The sequence below is a fragment of the Pempheris klunzingeri genome, chromosome 17 (assembly GCF_042242105.1).
Source record: "Pempheris klunzingeri isolate RE-2024b chromosome 17, fPemKlu1.hap1, whole genome shotgun sequence".
Taxonomy (NCBI): domain Eukaryota; kingdom Metazoa; phylum Chordata; class Actinopteri; order Acropomatiformes; family Pempheridae; genus Pempheris; species Pempheris klunzingeri.
In genome coordinates this window covers 4,219,950-4,245,389 of record NC_092028.1, presented here as the reverse complement: position 1 = coordinate 4,245,389, position 25,440 = coordinate 4,219,950, and the positions used below count along the sequence as shown (strand labels likewise).

General features: G+C 39.9%; 1 protein-coding gene across 1 annotated transcript in view; it reads right to left on the bottom strand.

Annotated features, from left to right (window-relative positions):
* mybpc2a (myosin binding protein Ca) overlaps positions 1 to 3,880 on the bottom strand; it is a 30,344-nt gene extending 26,464 nt beyond the window's left edge. Inside the window, exons 1-5 of the mRNA XM_070847379.1 lie at positions 3,856 to 3,880; positions 2,744 to 2,872; positions 2,468 to 2,616; positions 1,471 to 1,588; positions 1,187 to 1,235 (exon numbers count right to left, since the gene is read on the bottom strand). Coding sequence (XP_070703480.1) covers positions 1,187 to 1,235; positions 1,471 to 1,588; positions 2,468 to 2,616; positions 2,744 to 2,872; positions 3,856 to 3,880 — 470 coding nt within the window. The remainder of the gene's footprint in view (positions 1 to 1,186; positions 1,236 to 1,470; positions 1,589 to 2,467; positions 2,617 to 2,743; positions 2,873 to 3,855) is intronic.
* Positions 3,881 to 25,440: the final 21,560 nt, after the last annotated feature.

Genomic DNA, 25,440 nt, shown 5'->3' with positions numbered 1-25,440 from the left:
ATGTTTCGAAATGCTACTCTTCACACAATGTGAGAAACACTCACAGACTGTAACACCATCATACAGTATGCTTTCCACAGAATATTTTCCGTTTCCCCGTGAAAACTTTTCAGTTGGCCAACCAGCCAGCGAAGTGACAACATAAAGTAGCCTGATATGCCCGGGGCATACAATGGAGAGCTTGGGCTATTTCAGACATGAAACACACATTAAAGTCTGGAGCAAAAATAACTCCAGAGAATGATGAGTGAACAGGAGTGTGTGTGCTAAAGAATGGAGTCAGACTACATGTATTTAGTTGTACTAATATCATACAGGTTAAGAGAAACACACAGATGAGTATCCCATAGGAAACAGGATTCTCTATATTTACCCCCTGGAGGTTGAGCTTCATGACCTCCACATAACAAGGTGTTTACCACACTCATCCATTATCTCTCCAGCAATATATTTAAGTTTTAACCAACTTTTCACGTTTCATTTATCACACCAACCTCTCTGCCACTGCCTCTCTCTCCCTCATATCAGCATTCTGCAAATAAGCACACTGACACCTTGTCTAAACCACAATATGATGCTGTCTTTTTGCCTGTTGTACTTCTCATCTTACCTCTGCCTCTCTGCTCGTCTCGTTCTCTAATGAGGGAGGGAAATTATATTTTTAAACATAGATTACAAATCTGAAGATTCAAGGTGTCAGCGAGAAGGTGTCAGTTGATTTACGATCACACAGCACACATAGAGTATACAGGCTGAGAACAGCTGAAATTAAAAAAAAAACTCATTAAAGAAGCAACACAGTTACAGGATACATACATAGATAACTTCACACGAGCAGAAGCAGAGACAGAAATAGACAGTGAGGGTAAGAGATACATGTAAAAAAAAAAAAGAAAAAGTCCCTTCAGAGACTGTCATTGAGACATGTGACGAAATACAGAAGACGCTAAACCATGAGGGACTCCAGGTGAAGCCAAGCACTAAGGCAGCAGACGCATTGAGACGTGACAGAAAGAGAGAAATGGCAGACAGACTGACTCGTACAAAGTCGGCTACAACTGAAGAATAGACAGACACACAGGCAGAGACTGACGGATGCCTAGAGGCAGTGATCTACAGGGGAGCATATGGGAGACAGTGTGATGGGTGACATGTTGAGTAGACCCTTGCCAACACTGACACTCACGATCGCTTAAACGCCTCCAAGATGTTGTCCTGCTGCTCCACTTGTACAGCTGAAATCAGACAGAAGGGGAAAGACTTGTGAGAACTCAGCTAGGTTCATTCATTACACAGCAGGCTTGAGTCGCAAAGGAATAATGGACTGATGACCTCGCTAGGCCACAAAATGATAGGACCTAATGTGGATCACACTCACTGAGTTATTGGCTGACAAAACCAGTTACATAGTAATGGTGGATACGCACAATGGAAGATGACAATAATGTGATTGTCTGTCTCCAGACCTACCCTCCACGGAGACTTCAAATGTGCAGCTGTCGCACTTGTCTTTGGAGGTGACCTCGCAGCGGTAGCCACCTGCGTCTCCATCCACTACTTTGATGATGCTCATCTCGTAAGTGTAGATCTGACAGAGAGAGAGAGGGACGACATGCTAGGAACACAAACAATCAAATGAACACCTGTGCACACACACATACATGCACAGATATGCAGTTCATTCACACAAACACATGCACAACACAAGTATACAGCTAAGTTTGACCCATAATCTGTTCGCTGATGAAGCCATCTCGCCAATACTGGCTTTTATCGGTCTGTTAGAATTATACGTTGATTATTTCCTCCAGTCTTTTAACTATTCTAAGTAGATTTCAACACAAAAACAAGAAAATAAATCATAGCATCTTTAGGAATGTACATTTATTGAGCAGTTCAGCTTGATTTAATTTTTTTTTTATTGTGGCACTTTGTGCATTGACCTTGAAAATTCAATTTCTCCGTGCAGCTATGACATGTAACATAACTGCTGTGAGATGGTAGAGGAAACAAACGATAAAACCTGATCTTTCAGTGAACACTGAATGCTAGCAGCTCTATGAGGCTGTACCAAGGCAAGTGCTGCATAATGTTAGTCACATGCTATACTCAAAATTTCATACTCAATATTTGGCAAATTGACATTTTGATTTGATGATGGTACTAGATGAAAAGTTAAGGGATCATTAAAGTCATTAGAATTTATCTTATAGGGACCATAAACATCTGTAACAATTTTCATGGTAATTCATCCAGTGGTTGTAAAAATATTTCTCAAAACAAGTCAATCAACATCATACTGCTGCTAAAGTCAGTAGGGAGACCATGTGTTGAGATATTTCCGTCTGGACCAAAATGGCCGACCAACTGACTGACCAGCATTCCCATCTTTCGAGCCATGGCTTTGTAACAAGGTTGTATTAGCACAGTTAATGTTCATGCTATTAAACAGTATGAACACGCATACCTTGGTGTTCCTGTCATAGGTCTCTTTGAACTGCAAGTGCTTCCCAGCTTTGCTGCCCAGGTCCAGCCACTTCCCCTTCAGCCATTTCATGGTCGGCTTCCTCATCATGTTTGAAGAGTCAACTTTAGTCACAAACGTGATGTCCTTGCCTGCCGCCGACAAGAATGTAACACAGTAATTAATTGAAATAGATGAACTGGCTGCTCTCTAAAAGGAATTTGACATTAAGTGGACCACTCCTTTCATTTTGGATGTTGTTTTTATGGCGGATCAGACCTTTTGTTGCTGTGGCACTCTGCGGCTTCAGTACGAAGAGGCCGGTCACCTCAGACATCTGGGGATCCTCCCCTGGTACATGTTCTGTGATGGGTGTTGAATAGATCAATGACAGGGGACAAATTAAAGCTGGGAATCATGATCCAGGCACCACTCAGATAAAGACACAAAAGACAGATTTGAGGCAACAACAGTAGACAAGTCGACCAAGCAAACCACCAATTCAAGAGTTCTCTTAATCGTGATGCTTTTACACCGCAATGCCTGTTTGCTGATCATTTGGGAAACTTCATTAAAATAATCTGATGATAAAAAGTCTCAAACTCCTAATTCCCACCCTCTGAGCTCAGGGATCTGTTCCTTTTTTATGGTTATTTAGCATTAAAACTGAGCAGCAGTCTTTCCATGAGGTAAAAGTTTGCATAATGCCTTTTCTGTTACGCTGCATAAGCCATTTGGGACCCTTTGACAAATGATAGGCGACCAAGGAGCCCCCTAGAACAGACAGGCCCCAGGGAATAAAGAAACTCCTCAGATCACCTTAGGAGACATCACATTAGGCTTGACTTTCTGCAATCTTCTGCCACGCTGACAGAACATAAGCCAAACCTGTACACTCTTATCTTGGCGATAAAGAACGAGCTGCTCTTTTATCCATTCACTTGTTTCTTTTGCAAATAAATTGATGTAACCTCTGTAAGGTGTTTGCTTGTCAGTTGTTATGCTTTACAGAGACGTTAACGTATTCATTTCTCTTACCATCGGGAGGCAACTCTGCATCGGAGGGGGAAAAAAAGAAAGAGAGAGCGGGAACGCGTCAGTCTGTACAGTATTTGTGCTAAACACAAGCGTTAATTGGCCCAATGATAATCTTGACTTCAGGTGAGGAACACTCACACATTAAATCAGCGTGCTCTCACACTCCAAAAAACATTTTCTTTCACTGTCTCTAATTAGCAAATCCTGTTTTGTGTTTTATCATTTTTGTTTTAGAAAAAAAAACAACTGTTAATGAGTTATGTCTTCAACGATCAAGTTCAAAAACCACTTTAATTGTGCTGACGTCAGGAGGTTATTAACTTTACATAATCTACATAAACTGTATCTCTTACTTCTCTTACTTCCTGAGTCAGACATACTGTAAGTGTAAGAAAAGAGGGGTTATGGACACGCAGCAGGTAAAGACAGAGGCACATCGGAACACCAATCAAGTAGAGTGAGTAGGGCCCCGCGTGGACATCCATTGGACAAGAGCAGTTGCTGAGAGAATGGATCCAGGGTCATGTGTCAAATAAGGTCATGCACCTCCATAAATTCAGAGAGCAACACCGTCAACGCCTCTTCCTCCCTCTCTGCTTTTATGGTCTCAGTTAATTTGATCTTTTAATCAAAAGTGCCCCGGAGGACAGATCCAAGTTCAGATGTTCAGAATGATTTAAAAGGTTTCAATCAGAATGTTAAGTGGGTAAAACTGATCCTGGAATGGCACCCAGGGGACACTTTTGAATGTTTACACTCTTACACTGTTACATTGGACACTGTGTTTGTTTGGGATAAGGGTTGCTTGGTGCAATTAACTTTAGAGGAAGTCCTCAGCTCTGGGAATGGATGTTTCAGATGTTGTACATTAGCCTCCAGAGATGAAACACCTCTATAGATGCTCATATTTTGGATAATGAGGACAATTTGTAACAACCCACATTGAAATATCCAGTAACACTTTATTTTAAGGGCTTTTCATTTTCTCAAAATCATTTCTAGAAAATTTCCTTGGAAGAACTATGTGACTACAGACAGAGTTCAGAGAGTTTGATTTTAGACTCTCCTCCCAAGCTTAAAAGCAATATATGTTTACGTTGAAATGACAAAAGCCCCTTGACAAAGTAGAAGTCGGGTGAAATTATTAGAGCGCCCACATCAGGAGGAGGTCAGGTTGGATGGATGGATAAATAAAAAAAGACAGACATGACAGACATGGGAAATCCCCGCTCGTTTCCCATTTCCAGTCATCAGTCTAGCCTGGTTTCTTTGACCATGACCATGATCTTCCTTAATCTTAACCAACTGGTTATTATTGTAACCATGGCAGCGGAGGTTCTCAGACCTTAACAAAGGGCTTATTTTGACCCAGATCACAATCTCTCCTTTCTAGTCTCATAGTGTTGTTACCTCATAACACTGACAGATTTTTCCAAAAGTGGTTTGTATTGTGTCTGGAACTGAAAGAACTGCTTCATCTAAACTCAGAAAAAGATTAATTCATTATTCACTGATTATTAGAAACAAATTGTTCAGCTTCACCTGCTAGACTGTCACTGTAAAAAGAATCTAGGTTACACTATCTTAGCATTCAGCTGGAATTATTTGGTCATTTACCAATTGAACACTGTCCGCATTTTACTTATGAATAGTGCCAAATAGCATAGTTCTTCCTCGGATCCTTCCAAGAGAATTAATAGGAAATGATAAGTAATTGAGTAATTGGACACGTAAAATAAGAGGTTGTCAAATATTCTATTCCAGACTGGGTATTACTACATCAATATAGCAACATATCTATCCATTCTATCCATAAAATATGCTACTATACTTAGAATGTATAGCTCTATAATTTCACAGTTTTTACTTATTCATTACATCATCAATTTATCATCAGAGCACCACCAGATAGAGCACACAGTGTGCCAAAGACCTTCAATCTTGTGTTGAACATACATAGTAGTAGATTGTTGCATCCACATATCACACACATTCACACACATAAGATATATATCCAGCATAACTACAGGCAGAATATATCACTTCTTATAAACCAGACCTCATCAGTTCATTTCAGAGTCAAGTTCACTTCACATTGAAACACTCGAACGTTCTCTTGGATGCTCTGGTGGAAGCAATCGAACCACTCTACTTTAATATCTTTGAAAGCATGTTTTCATTGCAAGACATTTTCATAAACTTCTCTGTTGTCTGTTATATTCGTATTTTATTTACTTATTTTACCATCAGCTTGTTTCATCTGACAGTTTATCTGATGAATTTGCTGTGACTTGAGTTGCTTTTAAGTTGTCTCTTTGCATTATTTTCATCCTTTTCTTTTAGCTTCCTTTATCTATTTGCTATGAGGCACTTTGTCACTCTTGTTTGTTGCATAAATACAATTATACAGCTATATTTATGCCAAAACCATGATCACCATCATAAGATCACCATCATAAGCAATAATGAATTCATCTGCTGAGTGAAAACCTTTGATCTTACGCACCAATGATGGCCATCATCCGGGCCAATCCCAGGCTTCTGGGAGGAAGAGTATAAGTCCCGTCACAATCAGTAACAAATTCCCATGTCCACTAACACACAAGGTGGTTGACACAAAACAGGCTCAAAAACAGAAGCACAGGCAGGCTGGGAAACAGTGTGTTGTGTCTTTTCCTTACCATCCCTAGGCTCATTGTTTTCTGAATAAAAAGAAACAGTTGGTACATGGAAATTAGTCGTGTGGACAATTAAGGGTTAAATCACTTGCCATAGTACTGCTGTGGTCTCCTCAGACTGCAGAGATGTGTTTGTGTGTGTGTGAGCGTGCGTGTGTGTGTGTGTGTGTACAATATAAGTCTATTCACTGAGACAACTACAATATCTTCAGACGGGCTGTAACTTCACACACACACTTACACACAGACAAACACATTAATGACAAAGCAAAGCGCTTACCTACAGCAGGCTGGACATCTGTCAGTGAAGAATAAGCACAGGTTAAGCAGATGATCTGGACCAAGTGAGTGGTGATGTAGACATAATGTAAGTAAGTATATGTAAGAATAATGCATATCTTCATCGACCAGCCATGGTGGTGTGAGTTATATTGATCATTTTAGAGATAAATCGATGTGTTTCATTTCACAGATGAGTGAAGCCACAATGATCACACACATGTACACACACACACACACACACACAAAACTATTAAGCAAGGACAGAGATACCCTCTACAGCAACCCACATCTCTGCCACTGAAAGTATGATAATGTAAAGGGGAACAGCAGCCATTTTAAACATTTTCATTGCCATAATGACCCCCTGAAATTATGCAAAAAGTGTTTTATCTTGCTGCACACAAGTGTGTATTCATGTGCTGGGAAGTCTGCTTTTTGTCACAGTTTATTTTATTACTCTAGTTTTTGTGTTAGACACAAGCTAACAACTAACCACTCTGGTATACTGTGATTGAATGTCCACTGACATCACATTTTTGCTTTTTGGACTGCAGCAAGTACTGTGACAAGAATTAACCAGTCAGCTCCGTGGCCTTGTTTAACCCATCCCAGGTCAGCCAAACTGAAGTTGGGAAAGCAGATGATTATAGTGTTCAGGGACACCCAGAGCTGTATGACCTGTCAAGTTCTCGCTGACACCTAGACTTCCAAGAGAACATCACCTGGAGTTACATCATCTCAGAACTTGAGATAATTGGCCTGATGATATGTTGTTTCTACATTATTGGTTAATGGTTGTGCTAGCTAGCTAATTGCTTTTCTTCTAATGTTTGCTAGGCTAAACATTTCCAGTGTCTGGTTTTGGTTACTTAGCAACGGCAGATGCAACACCTCAGATCAAAGGTTAAAAGCAGCAAGACTGAGGTTTCTGAACAGCCTTAACTGTTAGCGATAATCCACGGCGCTGTCCATGGTGCTGAAGTAGCAGACACATTTGTAACTGCACCTTTTTCTCTCAGTTTCATCTCGGATCCATAATATTCTCTAAACCGTATACTGTAAGTACTCACACTAACACTGGAGTCTATACTATATTGTAGCCTAAGTATATACTCTATAGGGGGCGGGGTGTTATTACTGTATGTTGGTCAGTGTTCTCCTTCAAAGACAGTGATTGAGCAAAAATTAGTAACAGCATTAGTATAACTCAGTGCTGCACCTCATCATTGTACCTTAAGACACACACACACACACACATTTAATCACTGTCAGCGAGCCACAGAAAGTTTATGCAATAATTCATCTCGAATGATAGCGACTGCACTGGAATGCACACACACACACACACGTAAACAGAAACACATGTGCAACTCCCCTTCTATTAGAGCTGCTCCATAATATGAATTGACATCTAATCCAATAAGGTGGACTGAAACTGTGCACATTCACAAATAGACTCTACACATAGGCCGACAAGGGAGTCCGTTTTCCTCTCAGGGGACTTGTTACTTATTACCACATGCGTGCTACTGCTGCTAATCTCCATAAACATACATATACATTCTGTGTGCTAGTGCTTGACAAATAAGAACACGCAATGTTGATTCTGCCTGATCTACACATACATACATTGTACATCTATGTATCATGTTCATCTGTAGTCTGCTATGGGCTACTACACCCACGCACAATTATTTCACACATTTAGCTGAATGCATTACCCTCAACTATGGATTGAACTTGAAAGGTCAGGATTTTCAGGCACACAGGGAACTGAAATGCAAGGCACAACCTGCCATTCTGATTCTGTTTCAGATTTCTTTCTCACACATACAAAAAAGCATCATCTTGCAACCTACAGCAGGAGGGGAAACGCATTGACACTCAGTGACTAACTGTTCATGGAGGGACAATCAGAAAAACACAGTCCAAAGAACAACACATCACTGGCAAATGTCACTAAAAACGAGTCAGTATTTCAGTTTTTATGTCAATTCTACTGTATGTCAGCTACTGGAGCAGCTGATGTGAACTAACTTCACACTCTTGAGGTTACACTAGCAATTCATTACAGTTAATCAACAAGGAGCACAACAGTATATCACTTCAAATTTCAACTTTGCCTCCAGGAAATCCTCCAGGAATCATTTTAGAATATCAGACCCATTAAATACAGTGTTTATTTAAAATCCAAATAAATTTAAAATCTTTAAATCTCACAGTTCAGATGGTTATAATATTGATTATTTATGCATTGAAATAAGACACACCTGAGCTCATCAATGTAAATGTATTTCTGTCTGTGAAAAGCCTGAAGAGATGATTTAGTCCTCGGTGAAAGTAAGCAGCCAGTCTCTGTAATGATGGTGGGGCCTTTCTGTACACGTCACCAATGAAGCCCTGTGCCCTTTGCACTACACATAAGTACTTTGGCTGCATTGCATTGTGTTCTACCAAAAGTACAAGTGGTGTGTGTTCTCTTGTCACTGCGTAACTGTTTACACAGTTTCTATGTCTGTCTGTCTGTCTGTCTAAGTCTGTTTCTATGCTGTACAGAGCAGAAACTAAAACATAATATCTAGATTATTACTGATGGTAAAGAAAGTCTGCTCTTTCTTTAACATGCTGTACTGTGTATTTGACCCTCTAAACAAGAATGTTAAGACACACTTTTCACTTTTCAACTGTCATGCAAACTATGACTTTGGTCATGTATGGCAAACGTCAAGGTGGGCAGAATAAACTGGTTGAGTTTTTCCCTGTGGTACCATGTTGTCTCAGTTTGATTAGAAACTTTTTTTTGAATTGCACTTTATTATAACTAAGAGTTGCATTAGTCAAAGCCCTGAGCTGTAGTCAGCACCCATACGGTTTAAATGAGGAATGCTAACACTGCTAACAAGACATTTTTACAATGGTAGCTGAAGGACAAATGTAAAAGATTAATTTACATGTGCTGTATGCATTTTCAGATTTAAGTATACCCAAGCTAAAATAGGAAAGTCAAACACACGCACACACACACACACACACTCGTGTATATATATATATATCACGTGGTGTTCACCCATAAATTAAACGCCTTCGATTTTGCACCTATCACCTAATTTAATTAGCATCTCTGGTGCTGAAAATAAACTCATAAAATATCCCTAGTGCTAATAAAAGAATATTATGCATGTATGTATTTGCGTATATAATGTGTGTGTGTGTGTGTGTGTATGTGTGTGTGGCGTCATGCATCTCCACGCTCAGCCCCATCACCACAGAAGTTCACTGCTTCTGTGTTTGTTTCATCCGCAAGTCTTACCCTCCTCCTCTGCTGGCTTCTCTGAATGAGGGGAAAGACACACAGTGTTTTGTGGATGAGGATGATGATGAGAATGAAGATGAGAGTGAAGATGAGGATGAAGATGAAGATGAGGATGTGGATGAGGATGATGATCTATTGACTGTTTCATCTATGGGACACGGACAAACAAACACTGAATGCAGGATGGTTTTCTTACCCTTTTTGTCTGAAAAGGAGAGAAAGGGGAAAATGAAATTATGAATGAAATTAAACAATCTCAACGTGAAGATTGTATTAAAATATTTGTTTTTCTGTGATTATGGTAGTTTAAATGTATAATAGCCTATTACTATACGCATAACTCAAAAATAAATTGGATTTCCGGAGCACAGCTTGTGGGCTCAGATTAGATGTCATGAAGGCACTCACCAGCAGGGGCTGCTGCAGCCTCATTGCCTTCGGCTGCTGCAATTAAACAACAATTATGTAAATTAATTTGTACATCCTCATTATTTCATATCATACAACACCAGCAGCGCAGCGTTTGGACAGTCATAGCTTTCAGAGGTGCAGCACAGTAAGCTGATCTGAATCCTCAGGAGACAATAACCAATAGTAATTTCTTTACGTCCTGGGGGCACTTGTTCATCACTTTATTTATCTGGAATAGTATGAATATATAAGCACACAGCATCACCACAAACTGCATTTCTACAAAAAGATATCAGAATATGAGACACATATACAAATATACAAAACTGCACAAAATATACACTTTAATAAACATATTCATTTTAATAACATAAACACATATTCACAAGTTCCCACACAGGGAAACTACAATCAGGCAACCTTGCTTCATGTACCTCTTCTGTATTTCTGTAGGGTTTGCTTCTGGCAAAAGGGAGGATATTGAATTTCAGTGGGGGAATTGTGCGTGTTTCAAATGAGGCATAGTTTACAGAAACAGTGAGACCGAGATAAATATAAGTACGTGTTTCAGAGATCATGAGGAATAATTGGGCTTAAAAAATTCTGAACAGGGCGGCCGCAAGACAAAAATGCTTTTGATAGGATAAGTACATCAAAGTTCCAGGATGCCAGATCTAGGTTACTTTAGAAGCTCAAGGGTGTCTAATGAGATGGCAGATTAGGCACGAGTTTCTGTCTGCCAGACAAACTAAAGCATACAGCTGCACGGCAATAATTCAACTTTAGCAGCATTCACATCTTAACCACCTATTCAATAATTTCACGGGTCTGTGCCCTCATTAGGGCCCATGTTCAAATGTTAAAAAGGTTTCACTGCTTACTTTGCCTGGGAGGTAATGTTAAGACAGCAGAGCATAATTGAGGGCCACAGAAATGAATGAGGACATCATCTTGACAGCTATCATCTCTCCAAACCACCAACAACAAGCCACAACTGGCACCGCAGAGCAAGTGTCCCATGAGTCTACTTAACAGTGGGTCTAAGATATCAAGGCTCGGCCTTGGCACTCTGCTTGAGCTCAAGGCTGGCACACTATGTCTGGCATACTGGTGGGGGGGGGGGGAGCAACACTTCTATTTTGGATAAGGTTTGTTTTTCAGGCAGCAATCTGTTAATGCTTCTCTCAGCACTTCAATCCAAGAGGGGATGCATGATGCACCAGGCAGTAAAAACTTTCTTTAGGTTCCTGCTGAAGCATCTATCCACCCCTCTACTGTAAATCAGACGGAAGTTGGTCTTACAGGTTACTCAAGTGTTCTGCTGGTCCTCAGTTTTTCTGGCTCTTTTACCTTGATGTTTAAACCGTAAGCAGGATTTGAAGTCCTGACATAGCAGAAGACAGGAGGGGGATTTGTTTTTGAGAAACAGCCCTCATCCTGAGAGACAACTGGGTTGCTGAATAAATGTCATAAAGTAGTTATATAAAGCTTGCTTGGAAGTAAAAGTCCCGATTGTCATTGTATGAATACCCAGTCGGAGCCTCATTTATTGTCAGTGGAGTGGCTGCACATCAATATAAGATCTCAAATGAGAGTTTTGGTTCACCAGTGTGATGATTTGAGAGAGTTATTGACGCTCAGAAACTCTGATTTGACTTAGGAGCAGTGTATGTGGTGTGACAGTGTGCGTAATTAAAGCTGTTGCTGTGGCTGATGCAAAATATTGCAGTCTCAAAGATGAAGCTCCCTCTCTAAACAATATATGAATAGAACAAATATTTTAGTCACACGATAAACTGGAAAAACACCTTGAAGAGCTGGAATAGATTAGACTTGCTAATTTCTGAGAGATGGTAAAAAATAGCCTAATTTATATTCCAACTAACAACCTTTTTTATTTACATCATAACTTTGAAAAATATGATGACATAACATCATAGGCTAGCTATAACAAACATAAGTTGTAAGATCTTTTTACCCTGTGGCAGGGTGCTGTCTCACTGCAAAGATGGTGAGATTTTCAGCAATCACTGTGTATTTTCCTCTGTCACTTCCAGCAGCGCTCTGTGTGCACTAAACTGAATTTCCACAAAATCATTTAGACCGTCAATGTCACTGCTATCTCCTCTATGGATGATTACACAGGGATTTTATACATGTTGTCAGGATCATCCCTTCACACCTAAAGTTTTGCACTGCTCAGTATTGCTTATTTTTCTCTCGTGTAAATAGTGGGTGTCAGGTTGGATGTCTGGCTAATGCTTCAGAATTCTCTGTAGGTCCCAAGTGAAATATTTTATGCAGATGACCAGAGAAAAAAAAAGCAAATTATTACACAACATCAAAAATACCCCACAGAGAAAATATTTAAAACTGTAAAAGGGACATTTTATGTTGGAAGTTCCAAGTGGCAATGAGAGCTAAGTGTTTGAAAAGGATGAATTTAAATATCCAGATATAACAAGGATGGATGTGATGAAGGATGCATACAGAACACATACGTTACAGAAGGCATAAATAAGGTTAGAAATAAATAAATGAATAAAAAACAACAGGGGGTCACTCTTTCTCTGAACAGAGCTCTTGTTCTCTGCTGTTAAACACTAAGTTTATGTTAATGCTGATGTGTTGAAAATGTCATGAGTCTGCAGCCAGGCTAGCAAATCCGTGAAGCTGTATTCATGCGTTAGCACGCCGATATTTGCTAAGCAACACAGAACATAACAAAACAGTTTTGGCTGATGGGGACGTCATTGGTGTTACAGGCATTTAGTCACACTCTACAGTGGTCAGCAAACTATGATTTTGATCTGATGATGAAACTAGATGAAAGGTCAGAGCAATTCATCCTGACATGAATGTTAGTATTAGATATCATGGCCAGTAGTGAAAAGTCATTTCCTCAAGCACTGTATTTAATTACAATGTTGAGGTACTTGTACTTAATAGAGTATTTCCATTTTGTGTCATTCTATATACTTACTCTACTACATTTTGGGTTAGGGTTAGGGTTAATATTGTTCTTTTCACTCCACTAAAATTATTTGAGAGTTATAGTTTCTAGTTACAGTTGAGATTCAGATTATTAATACAAAATCAAAGTAAAATTAAGAAATATTATTATAGGTTAAACTACCCAACAGTATATAACATAGTTCAAATTAGCCTCAGCTTTCGCAGCTGCAACTTTAAGAATACTTACACATTGATGTGTTTGTAGTTTAATCCAGAAATATAGTCTATATCGTTCTGAAACAGGCCATTCTGCATAATGTTGTTTTTACTTTTGGTACTTTATGTATATTTTTATGCTGATACTTAATTAGGAATTGAATGCGGGACTTTTACTTGTGACAGAGTATTTTTATACTGTTGTATGGCTACTTTTACTCAAGTCAAAGATCTGAATACTTTCTTCACCACATTTCACTCAAGGCCACAAACGTATTGTTTATTAGCTGCGAACCATGAATGTCTTTACCCAATTTTTAAGCCAAACCACCAAGCAGAGGTTGAGATATCACACTGGATAAGTTAAAATGTTGGCCTTGTGCTGGTCAGACAATCACAGTAGGATTGCTCCTCTGGGAACCACACATGTTTATATAAAATTTCATGGCCATGCACCCAAAAATTGTCAAGATATTTAAATCTTACCCTCCAGTGAAAGACCAACAGACCAACAGACTGACATTGCCACCCACTGAGCCATGCCACTAGCATTACCACAAATGACAAGTGTGTTAGGGAAATGATGGGAAGCTTCGGTCTGGGTCAAAAGAGGGATGACGTTTTGTTTGAAGTTTCACTAGTACCATACCTGACGCTCATATTTAATTTGGACTGATAGGGCAAATCTACAGCATCTCAATTAGTGAAGCTGTGACGTTGTTCTCTGCTATAGCTCCATTTTGTGATTTAGGTTGATAAGATGGCTGTATGTTCATGGAAAAAAAAATCTTGCCTAGTTCAGCTTTTAAAAAATGTATTTTTCCCTCTAATTATCCATAAATGACCTGTTTCTCCTTCAGCCCTGTCTATGAGATCCTCTCTCTGTTGGCTGTCAGCTCTCTTCTGTGATAGAGTCACAGTCCTGTCTGTCTTCTGCTTCGTGGGAAAAGCTGTGAGCAAACCGCTAAGTCGCAACCAGGTCAACTGTGACCTTTGAACCCTTGGCGCTAATGCTAAGGGTCATGCACATCTGATGAACACTCTGCCTGCGTGGATCCATCTCTACTCTCATTACCATCCACGCTTCATCGACACTCTTCTCTGGCCTAGATAATTCACTCTGCAGCCGTCTGCTTCCCTGTCTTCCAGGTATCTGTTAAATGGATAATGTCTCTTGCGGTCTCCATTCCTTCCTCTTTTTCACTTAATGCAAATCCCTACTCTCAGCACTTTTTTGTCCCACCATTTCTTTGTCCTACTTTAATCTAATTCCACTCTCTTCTGAAGAAAAAAAGGAGTAAAGCAAGATGAAGAGCAAAGAGGTGGAAACTAAAACGGGGAGAGAGAAGAAGAATGAGCCAGGCCAACAGGGGTCAAGGATGGCATGAAGCCTCACATTAAGAGCCTGGGGATTGGGTTCTTCAGTGGGGGAGATGAGATATACACCGTTTATATTTAACAAATAACATCTGAGATGCTTGTTGAAAGAGGATTTTATTTACTCACTTTTCGCTGACCCTGTCACCGTCAATACTTCCTTTAAATACACACATCAGCTAAGGCTCCGTAATGCACTGTAATTATAGACCATTTTCTGTCCAAAAGCTTATCGCTAATATCATTTTAAACTTGAGGGCTTTAATGCCATTCAATATGGCTCTGGCCATAAACTGATTAAGATTATGCAATAAAACCAAAGTTGAGACATGGAGAGGGGAGGTCGTATTGGTATTTAAAGCTCAGTTGATGTAGCAGAGAGCTAACTCTATGCCATGGATTGGGGATTTGTTTCTGAACGAATATTAAAAGTTTGTATGTTCATCTCATTGATTTGGCCTTAATGGCCCGAATGTATTTTCTTACTGCTCTCATAGCATCGCTTTTAGCTGGAGCAAGCAGCTATTTCCAGCAAAAAAGCTTAAAAAACCCACTTCATGCTACCTACTTTGCACCAAACAGCAAACAGACCCTGTTAGCAACTAGCTGGTGAACATAGTGCAGCAAAAGAGCCAGACATTTCCCTCAGGAGTTGGTAGAGATGAAAAACAGAGCTAAAACAGAGTGAATGTTGGACTTCTGCAGTGATGGTGAACCTAAAATTAAAGTTGAGAGCATAAAAATCAAGACAATGAGCTGGAAGACCCCACAAAGCTATTCAGATTTGAGGGGAACTGCAGAGTCCAAACTTTCTTTGAGCTAAATATGACAAGTGACTTCTTTCACACACAAGCAGTCATGTGGTCAACTGTAAAGCCACTAAGAATCTTGGACATTTGCTGAGCTGTTGGTACAGCTGGTCACTTATTTATGACATTTTTGACATTATAACAGACAGAATGTAGTTTTCATGAAAAGTGATGATGATTAAAACATTCCCATTAATGGTTTGTATTTGTTTAGTGCATTTCTAATCATTCCAACCACTCAAAGTGCTTTTATATCACATCCTCATTCACCCATTCACACACCATTCATTCAGGAGGAGTCTAAGTTGGAGGAGACTATTCTTTCACACACATTCACACACTGAGGCTGCTTCAGGAGCAAGTTGGCCAAGGACAGTTCGACATGCTGACTTAGAGGAGCCGGGGGACCAGGGAACCTCCTCAAATCAGCTTCTCTAGAATCATTTTAAATTGAGCTGGAGCAATATGGAGTTACATCAAAATTAAGCTGTATTTTACCCCAATGACAACCCATCAATCCAAATCCAACCTATTTGGTGCTAAGTGATCATTGCTATGCTTTCCAGAGTTCATTTGTCAATCACTTTCATTTGTTTTTCTGTAGATGAGGTTTGAGTTTCTGTAGGCGGTACATTCTTTTTTTAGTGGTCATGCCATGGTGGCTATTGGCAAACACTGCTTGTGCTGACTGTCACAGTAGAGTTTTCATAGTGAGATTTACGGCACCAGACTAATTCATTGCAGCAAACTACCCAGAGATCAGTCTCATTACTATTTCCTCTATCATCATACACATATCATATTATAAATTGTACAGAAAGATGGATATGTTGTCGTAAAAAGTAATATGCCAGAGATTATTAGTGAAAACCAACTACCTGCACGATGTTGTTTATGGACCATCTATCACACACCAGAAAACAAATATTAGCAAAATGTATCAATACTTAAAAACATTGAGTAGATTTTTATTGCTGTGCTCACCCTCTTCACAGTCTCCTTCCCTCCCCCTTTCTCTCTCTCTTCCTCTCTCTCTCTGTCTCCCTCTTGCTCTCTCTTCCCGTTTTGCTTTTGAAGGGTAACCTCTGTGGAATGTGCTTCGTTAATCTCTCTTGACATTTCCCCGTCTTCCTTTGCTGCGTTCGTCTCCTGCTTGTTCAGTCGGTTAAGCCAAAGGAGTCAGGCCAAGCCAAACATTTGGATCTTGCAATCTTTCTCTCTCATGACTGTACAACACCAAAAAGGGCACAAATTCCTCTAGTGCATTTGTTTGAATGTGTGTTTTGATGCTAGACACTGAGCAGCTGCATCTTTAAGAGACTGATACATCTAAAGCTGATGCTGAGGAATGCACCAGTTAAGTGGTTTTGTTTCTACTGGATCTTGATGTTGGAGGACTGCTGAATAAATTAAGTCACTTAAGCATGTCTACGACCGTAAGCTATGGCAACAGCAGAAGTGTTAACTAGGGCCCCATGTGGTTTCCTCTATGACTGAGCACAACGTCAGTTGGTGGTAACATATTCGCACTGCTCATACTTCGTTAATGCCGCCTGGTGCCCTTTTTCACTGCACCCCTCTACAATGGAGAAGTGTGCCAGTCAGAGGTGAAACTACAAGCTCATGTTACTGTGTGTGTGTGTGTGTGTGTGTGTGTTTGTGAGAGTGTAGCTGTATATAGGCAGATCCAAGAGGTAGTAGGTCGGAGTTTCGAGTTACTTCTTGGACTCAAACCTGCTCTGGAGGCAAAATGCTGGAGTTGAACCTCAAAGTCCAGAGCCAAAGAGGCACACGAGACTTCTCATAATGCTTCCACGTATTACTTGAGTAATTAATGAGCCGAAATGCTTTAGATGCTAAAAGTTTATTTGTCAGCAGATGGCAACTCAGAAAAACAGAACTAAGGGAAGCCCCGAGGTATATCTCAAAAAAGAGTCGATCCGCTTCAACTACACAAGGAAGTAGCATCTGTGTATCTTGACTGATCACACAGCATCAAGCCACAAACCATCTCGTATACACGCGCCGGTTTGTGCTTATAGTCTATAAAAGTTTGTTCTCTCCAAGATAACTGAGATCGTTTCCTACAAAGACACAGAATCAACTTGGGGATCTCGGGATTGATATCCACTTTCTCTTTTTCGTTTGTCACATTAATATAAACTGAAGTCCACTGTGAAAGAAAAAGCATAAGAGAGGATTATTTTCAAAGGGGCACTGCACTGATTTTACACATTACTATTGCATCATCTGGGTTATGTTGGCTTGAGCCTCGATACAGAATATTTTTAACAGAACAGCATGCGTTACAACCTGGGGCGTGGACTTAAAGCCATAAACTGGTTGGATTTGCTTATTTTAATTGTGGAATTTAATTAGAAATTTGATAATGAACTTCAGAGCTAAATGACTGTGGGTTTTTGTGTCCACCTACTTAGACTGAACTCCACCAATTAGATCTCCTGCTTTAGGATAACTCTGCTTCTTAGTGATGTTTTTAGAAACTAAAGCTCAAATCTGCTCCAATTTATACAAATATATCTGCTGTTGCCGGTGCTATTCAACAGGGAATCCCTCAATGCCTTAAAAGCACCTTAATCCTGGTTTAAAAGCCACACATTCTATTATTATGCCCCATGATCACACATGGCCAAGCTGCTGGTACTGTACTTAAACCATATCATGGTGTGACTGAGTTATGTGTTTCTGTATTTGCATAATATTCAAATAGACATCAAAATGGAGAATATTGGCAGTGGAGTATAAAGAGGAGATTAATATTCAAACAATCTATTTATAAAACTGAGTGTTTGGATGAGTATCAATGGTATTATTGGCATTTGGCAGGCGTCCATGCCGGGGGCAGAGCGTGACTGATGTTTCAACATTTTACGATGAGGATGGAGAGCGATGCTGTCGGCAGAATCAGGGTACACTTAAGCCTCTGCCCTCCCTATCACTCAATCATTTGCCAGGTTAATTTGAAAGTCTTGATGACTACATCTTGTACTGAATAGTGCATCACCCCTTGAAGGGAGAGAAGGTAAGGGGATAAACTCAGAGTGACGATTAAATAGTAGCTTGACATGCAGATTAGTCATGGTTGTTGTAAAAACCAACGTCAGAAGACACATATTCCAGTAATTCAAATGACTGATCAGGTTGAAATTGCAATATCAAAAAATAATAATAATAATAATGTGTGGTTTGATTATTTAACTGATACATCATTTGAAAATCAGGTCACCTAAAAAAATTTCCTTTTCACTCGCAAATGAAAGTGTCAGAGGGTACGTAATGTATACTGTAACAGCTCCCAATTTAAAATACATTCACCAGAAATAAAATAAGAATAATAAATGGAACAGGAGAGATGTTTGCATATTTGGATGACCTACTTTTTATTTTGGCTTCTGTGCTTCAGCTAGTAAGGGGAGAAATTATATTTTAAATATTTTAAAGGATTTCTTTCCTCATGAACCTCTATGAGAACTTGCTAAAGGTGTTTTTCATCTGCTTTAGAAGGCAAAGGTATAATATTCTCATCCAGCTTTTCTCTTCGATCCTGAGTGGATCAAATGGTTTTTACTGATAATATAACAGAAAGATTATCCAATTTGTTTTCAGTCTATTATTGCTTCCCAAAAATGCAAAGTAACACTAACAATAAGGTTCATTACAGGTGACAACTGAAAACACTGCAGTTCACACTGTATTTATTGAGTTTACATTAAAGAAAAACATTGTAACTGAATTTTTAGCCATTTTCTCATATTCTTCCTCAGCCCTACACTGAAGGACGACACCAAACTGTTTAAGATATGTTACTGTTGCTTTGATGAAAAGTTCAGTCTCTAGGTGACTGTTCTGATAACGTTTTAAAAACTGGTATTTAGTGGAAATTTTATTACTGTTGGAGTGATGCAATTCAAAATGTAAATGACACTATAGTATTCTTTTCTATTTCATCTTGATCTCAGAAGCATGTATTGAGCTCAGCAGAGACCTTTCTGCAGGGAGAAAGGTCACTAATAATGTTCCCCCCACTGGGACAAGTTGATAAACCTTTAAAGGTGCTGACATTCCTGTGTTATTTAGTCTGTATGCACGCTGTAACGTTCATGCATTAAACCTGTTGTGGCTGAGATCTGAGCGACTAGACACCCAAGCCTGTGGAGGGAATGTGAGGGATGGGACGGCTGTATTTAACACTGGGCGATAGAGATGATGATAAGAATTATGGCCTGTTTGGATTCCACCATTGATGGAGCGTCTTTGTCCCCCCTCTTCCCCTCCCCTCCCCTCTCCTCCTCTCTATGCCACACGTGAGGAAGAAGATTTATGGATGAACAAGGGAGGAGAAAGGAAAGGATTTGGTAATAGGTTTGGAAGAGGAATAAAGGGGGTGCGAAATTGAAGATTAGATTTTATGGCACTGCTGTAAAACTTTCCTGACGATTTGAATGAATTGTTATTATGTGAATAAAGCGGTCTCAACATGAGAAAACAATTGCTAAATGCAACTCTAATTTAGGGATGAGGAATCTGTGGTGTTCGGTAAACAAAGGCGGCTTTAAATACCGTATTAAGCTGTCATCCACTTCAGCATTCCATTCATTTCTTTTTGTCTTCCAGCTCACATCAACACAGCCTGCGTTCCAAATAGGCCAAGGCCTTTCTCAAATCACAGAGGAAGCCTTTAGAATACGGGATAAATTCTGGGTGTGTATCCACTGCACAATACACTGCATGGGCTGTGTTTAGAGTCTTTGTTAATGATATATCAGGGCTCACTTAACTTTTCACACTCTCTTTGTGGGACCTCTTGGCGCAGTGGCTAGACTCTGCATCTGTCTGTAATCCATCAAGCAGCGGGTGCATACCTGCGGTTACTTGACGATGGCTTTGGTATGAGGTAATGCTACACTGGACCAGTTGTGAGGTTTGGGGGGTCGAGAGGTGCGAGGTAATAGGATGTTAGCTTCTTTCTGTTCTGTAGCCAATAGGGTGCCAGGAGTTTCAACCTTCCACTCCACAACTGCTACTCTCCAAAAACAACAAGACGGACTCGTAGATGAGTCAGTTTCACAGAAATATTTTAGATCGGCTTCTAGAATTAAAGATAGATTCACACTAAAGGCCAGACTTCAGACAGATGTCTGAATTCATCTGCTGCACAAAGCTCTTTAGTTCTTGACTATCTTATGTGGGACTAATTAGCCGTGAATTCTGTGTATACTGAGACATTTTCTAAACTAAAAAACATGGCTGACAACCACATCAAATCACCAAATCGGCTCAACAAAAACTCAGTTACAACTGGCAGTTTATGTTCATCAGTGATTGTAACAATACAAAAAGCTTTCAGTAATATAAAATGTCATCACAGTGTAGACATGCAGCAGAGCTGAGTTTCTTTAACCAATGTCCTTACTGCTGCATATTTCCAACAGTGTAATTAAATCAAAATTAAAGCTACCCCTCCCTAAGGCTACCTTTGAACTAAGAGCCACATTTCCGTGGAAACAATCAAAATGACAAAATGACAAATGACACCTTCTGACCAGTGGCACCGAATGACAATAAGGAGAAAAAATGGCTCTTAATTTGTGGTTTGCAAACCGTTTTAAGAGAATGTGGTAACCTGTTGGAAATATACAGCTGTGAGTACATGGTCAGCCAGCTTTGCTACAGATCAGATCTGTATTGTACTGGAAGTTTTTTTGTATTATTGCAATTCTTCAATGAATTTTCCCAGCAAAATGTCTTTGTAGTTGTTGAACTCTTCCTAAACAATCCGGAACCAACATTATCTGCTGGAGAGAAGGGAGCTGAGCAGTGTGACGTGATTACTTTATCAGCCATGTCATAATTTAGACAGAATTCATAGCAAATTAGTCTCACTCTGCATAGTCAAGAACTAAATAACTTGTGCAATGAGTGAATTTAGACATCTGTCTGAAGTCTCTTAGTTCAGTCTAAGCAATAGTCAGAGTGAAACTGGGCCCTGCTCAGCCCAGTCCTAAGGGGACGGAGGGGGGGTTGTTTGGGTAGAGATGCTGGCCTCTGGCAGTGTTACTGGTAATTAAAAATTGTGTTATTTCTGCACATGCTCAGTAATGGAGCAGTGCCAGCAAACTGCCACCCTGCCACCCTCCAACTATCAGTACAGTGGTGCACAAGGTCTAATTATTCTGTAGCTGGCTCATTCTAAAGAGCCCACCGGTTCATCAGACAAAACAAGTCAACAGTCCATAGCTGTTCTGAGAAACAATAATCATGCCAGGCTGTTTTTTTTTCCTTAAATGGGTCAACTAGGGGCTAACCAAGTGGACACACCCGTCCGTTCCCAGAGGCATTTTTCCCTTCATCAACCCACAAGGCCACAGCCGTTGCTCCTACACTTGAGAACTATTCTTGTGACTGTTTATTGGGATGCGTGCTTCTTCCAGATCCCCACGACTTCTTGAGTCCCACGAGACAGCCTTAACTGTGGAGAGCAAGACGCCACCGGGGAAGCCACATCAGCTGTAACCCGCTGATCGACAGTGGCAGAGGGGCTCCAAAGCTGAGAAAGTGTGATGAAGTTCAAGAGAGGGGCAGCAATTTGGGATGGGTGGAAACACAAGAACAAGAGGAGCCTGAGCGAAAGTAGTAATGTGGTGTTGGGAATATGATATGTGTGATGTCAGGTCACTGGATTGGCGACACATTGGCAAGATATAACGAAATGTGGGGATGGAATTACCGCCTGATGGAGAATAAAAAGGGAAAGGGTATAAACTGCTCTTGAGGGGAAAGATTTGCTATCATGAATATATTTTATCACATGTCAACTCTTTTAAGGAACTAAGAAAGACTCTTTTTGTTTTAGCTAAATCTGTTTTCGATTTTATCCGGTGGAGTTTGAAGTAGCTCCATAAGCAAAAGGGATCCCTGAATTTTTATCAACCTATGACAGAGAATGTGATACCTCAACTGAAATCCACAAGGAGAAAAAAAAAGGAGTTGTGGCTTTTTTGCACAATAACAGCGATATGGTGAACTTCCTGCAGATTGGCGAGGAAAGACGGATGCTAGCGGAGGAGAGAGTGTAACAGAATGATGGAGGCAATCAAGGTCAGATAGATTAGGTGTCTGAGGCGCAGAGATACGACGCAAGGTAGTTACACCTGACTTGGCAGAGGTCCCTCTAACAAATCATCCCGCTCATCTCTTCACTTTTATCTGTTACCTCCTCCTTTCCTTCCCACCTTCCTGCCATCCTTTCCTCACGCATGCATTCATTTCTCAGGTTTCAAGCAACAGCTGATTTACGGTGCTTTGAGGGCACTGTTGACAATTGTTGCGGGGCCTATTTCAGACCCCATGACTGATACAAACATTACGACATACACTACAGCGTGTACAGTTTAATGTCACATATCACAGTGTCATATCAAAGGTCGGTTAATGTTTCAGTTTACTCCACATATATGGTCAGGTTGTGCTATGGTGTCGCTATCTCACACCTGCAGTTTATAGTACAATCAAGTGATAAAACAAGGTGTTATTAATTTTATGGACTTCTTTGAGCTCCAGTTTCAATCCATTTGAAATAGACAGAACTGTTTAATAACAAAAAACAGAAAATACAACTAAAAATCAGCAATATGGCTTTGTGGCTCTACAGATTTTGCAACAATTGGGTTGATTGGGTTCATTTTGCATCATTGGGTTTTTACATTTTCAAGGATTCAATACTTGGTGTCTGTATTAAACATAATCACTGAAATAATTAAACATAAAAAATTGTTCTTTCAGTTATAACCTTGAACCTTTTGTCAGACTTGACTACAAGCGCGCTGACTTTTGCGCCTTCAGCTTAATGAACCTCCAGGACTAGAGAGGATTCCCACTCTCAACACATTTGCCTCTATATGAGGCTAAAAGATCCAGTTTCTTTAACATGACTTGCTCCCTTTTCAGGCCTTCTCTCAAAAAAAATTGTCTCATATAACTTTCTATGACCAACATTTAATCAGATAAAGCAAATGCTAAGAGAATTTTAAAGCTGAACACAAAACTCTCAAAACATTATAAATAGTTGATATTGAAACAATTAAGTTAAGTATTTGGCAAAAAATTGACATGTAATTCTGCCTTTGTTTATGTAAAAAAAACTGTTTGTCCCTGTAAAAGACACAGATATAGTTGTACTGCAGCTCAGGAACACTGTCAGTGACAGATAAAGCAACATAGGGGCACTGACGGAGGATTTATGAAGACATGAGCCTGTGACTGTCTAATGAAAGATAAAACTCAGCCCACAGATTACACAGTAATGCTCTCATTCACATGCCAACTGATGAATCGCATATTAAGCGATAACTTGACTATAATAGAAGTAACGCTCTTTGTTGTTAAGAAAAAAAGTATAAAAACTTGAATTTACATAATGCATCAAAACGCAATGATGCAGTTTCTGTCTCACTTCTCCAAAAGTCAAGCATTTTATCAAGAATGGTTTTAAATTATGGGTTAAAATTTATTTGTTGTTTTCTTTTTCACTCATCTGAATATTTTACTGCATCGTCAGCCTCTGCTTTGGTTTTTGATCAGTGAGTTTTCTATTATAATCCTAGAGGTTGGACCAGCTTACCTGGCTTCTGGGGCTCAGGCATGTCTGTGTCTGTTTATAGTGATTCCTCTCAACGCGTCTTCCTCACTCCTAGTCTGTGGATCTGCCTGCGCTTCCTCCTTCATCCCTTTTTATCACCTCCAACACACACACACGTACACACACAAACACACACACACTCACTACACTGCTAGTCACTTCATCCTCCCCCCAACAAGTGGAACAAGGAAGGAAGAGAGTGACAGAATAGCTGTCACTTGAAACCTTGGCAGGAGCTGCAGAGCTTTGAGAAGGAGAAGGAAGACACCATGAGGGGTAAAAGTGGTTCAGAGCCATAAAGAAAAGTCCAGCCCCTGGGAAAACCTGCCAGCTGATTAACTCATTAGGCCCTGGGGCCAGAACATTAACAGACGGACTGATGCTAATCAGCACTGACACTGTGATCGAGTGATGCAGCAGCGGCTGAAACTGCTCAGATGCTTTTCATGTTGCTCACATGTTAAATATCTTCCTAGTGGACTTCATGGAAGTTGTTAGGGAGGATATTAGGGTCAGAAAAGACAGAGTTAGGTGTTTTTTCTTTTTGCTGAAGGGAGGGTGGTCTAAGATTTCTTAGGGAGCACAAGTGAGGTCTTTCTTTCCACGCCCCTTTTTTATGCTGTATTTATTCTTTTCATGCTTGATTTATGCTAAAACAAAAAATAAATATATACATCAAAATAGTCCTGTCAAACATTTAGTGTATCATGGGAATATTAAGAAGACAAAAACCATGTTTTGTGGTTTCTAGTGCGGCCAACCTGTCACTTTTGAGAAACTCTAGATATGGATGTTAATGGTTAGAAGAGTTTGAACCAATTTTTCACCAGCTGAATCACTTATACAGTAAAGTTTAAATGTATCGCATATATATATCACATGGAGTTTACCCACAATATAATGCACGTGCATCACAACCTAACCTGTCTTTAATTTCACTCCTTATGTTTAGGGTGTGTAATGATTATTGCTATTAACATGGTGAGCTTGAAGAGTTGAGAGTTGAGTTTAATATTAATAACCCTGAGGAGAGACTTGCTTTTTCAAAAAGTCAAACACAAGGTTCTGCCCCCCCCTCCCTGCCCCAATAACTTTTGTACAGTTCCTAACTGGAAAGAATGAGAGAAGAAGAGAATGAAAGCAAAAGCAAAGCAGCAGCAGCCTAGCGTTCCTATAGGCTTTGACATTCCCATTTGTTCTTCAGTAGCCGTAGCTGTCAACAGTGAGTGTTTTATGGG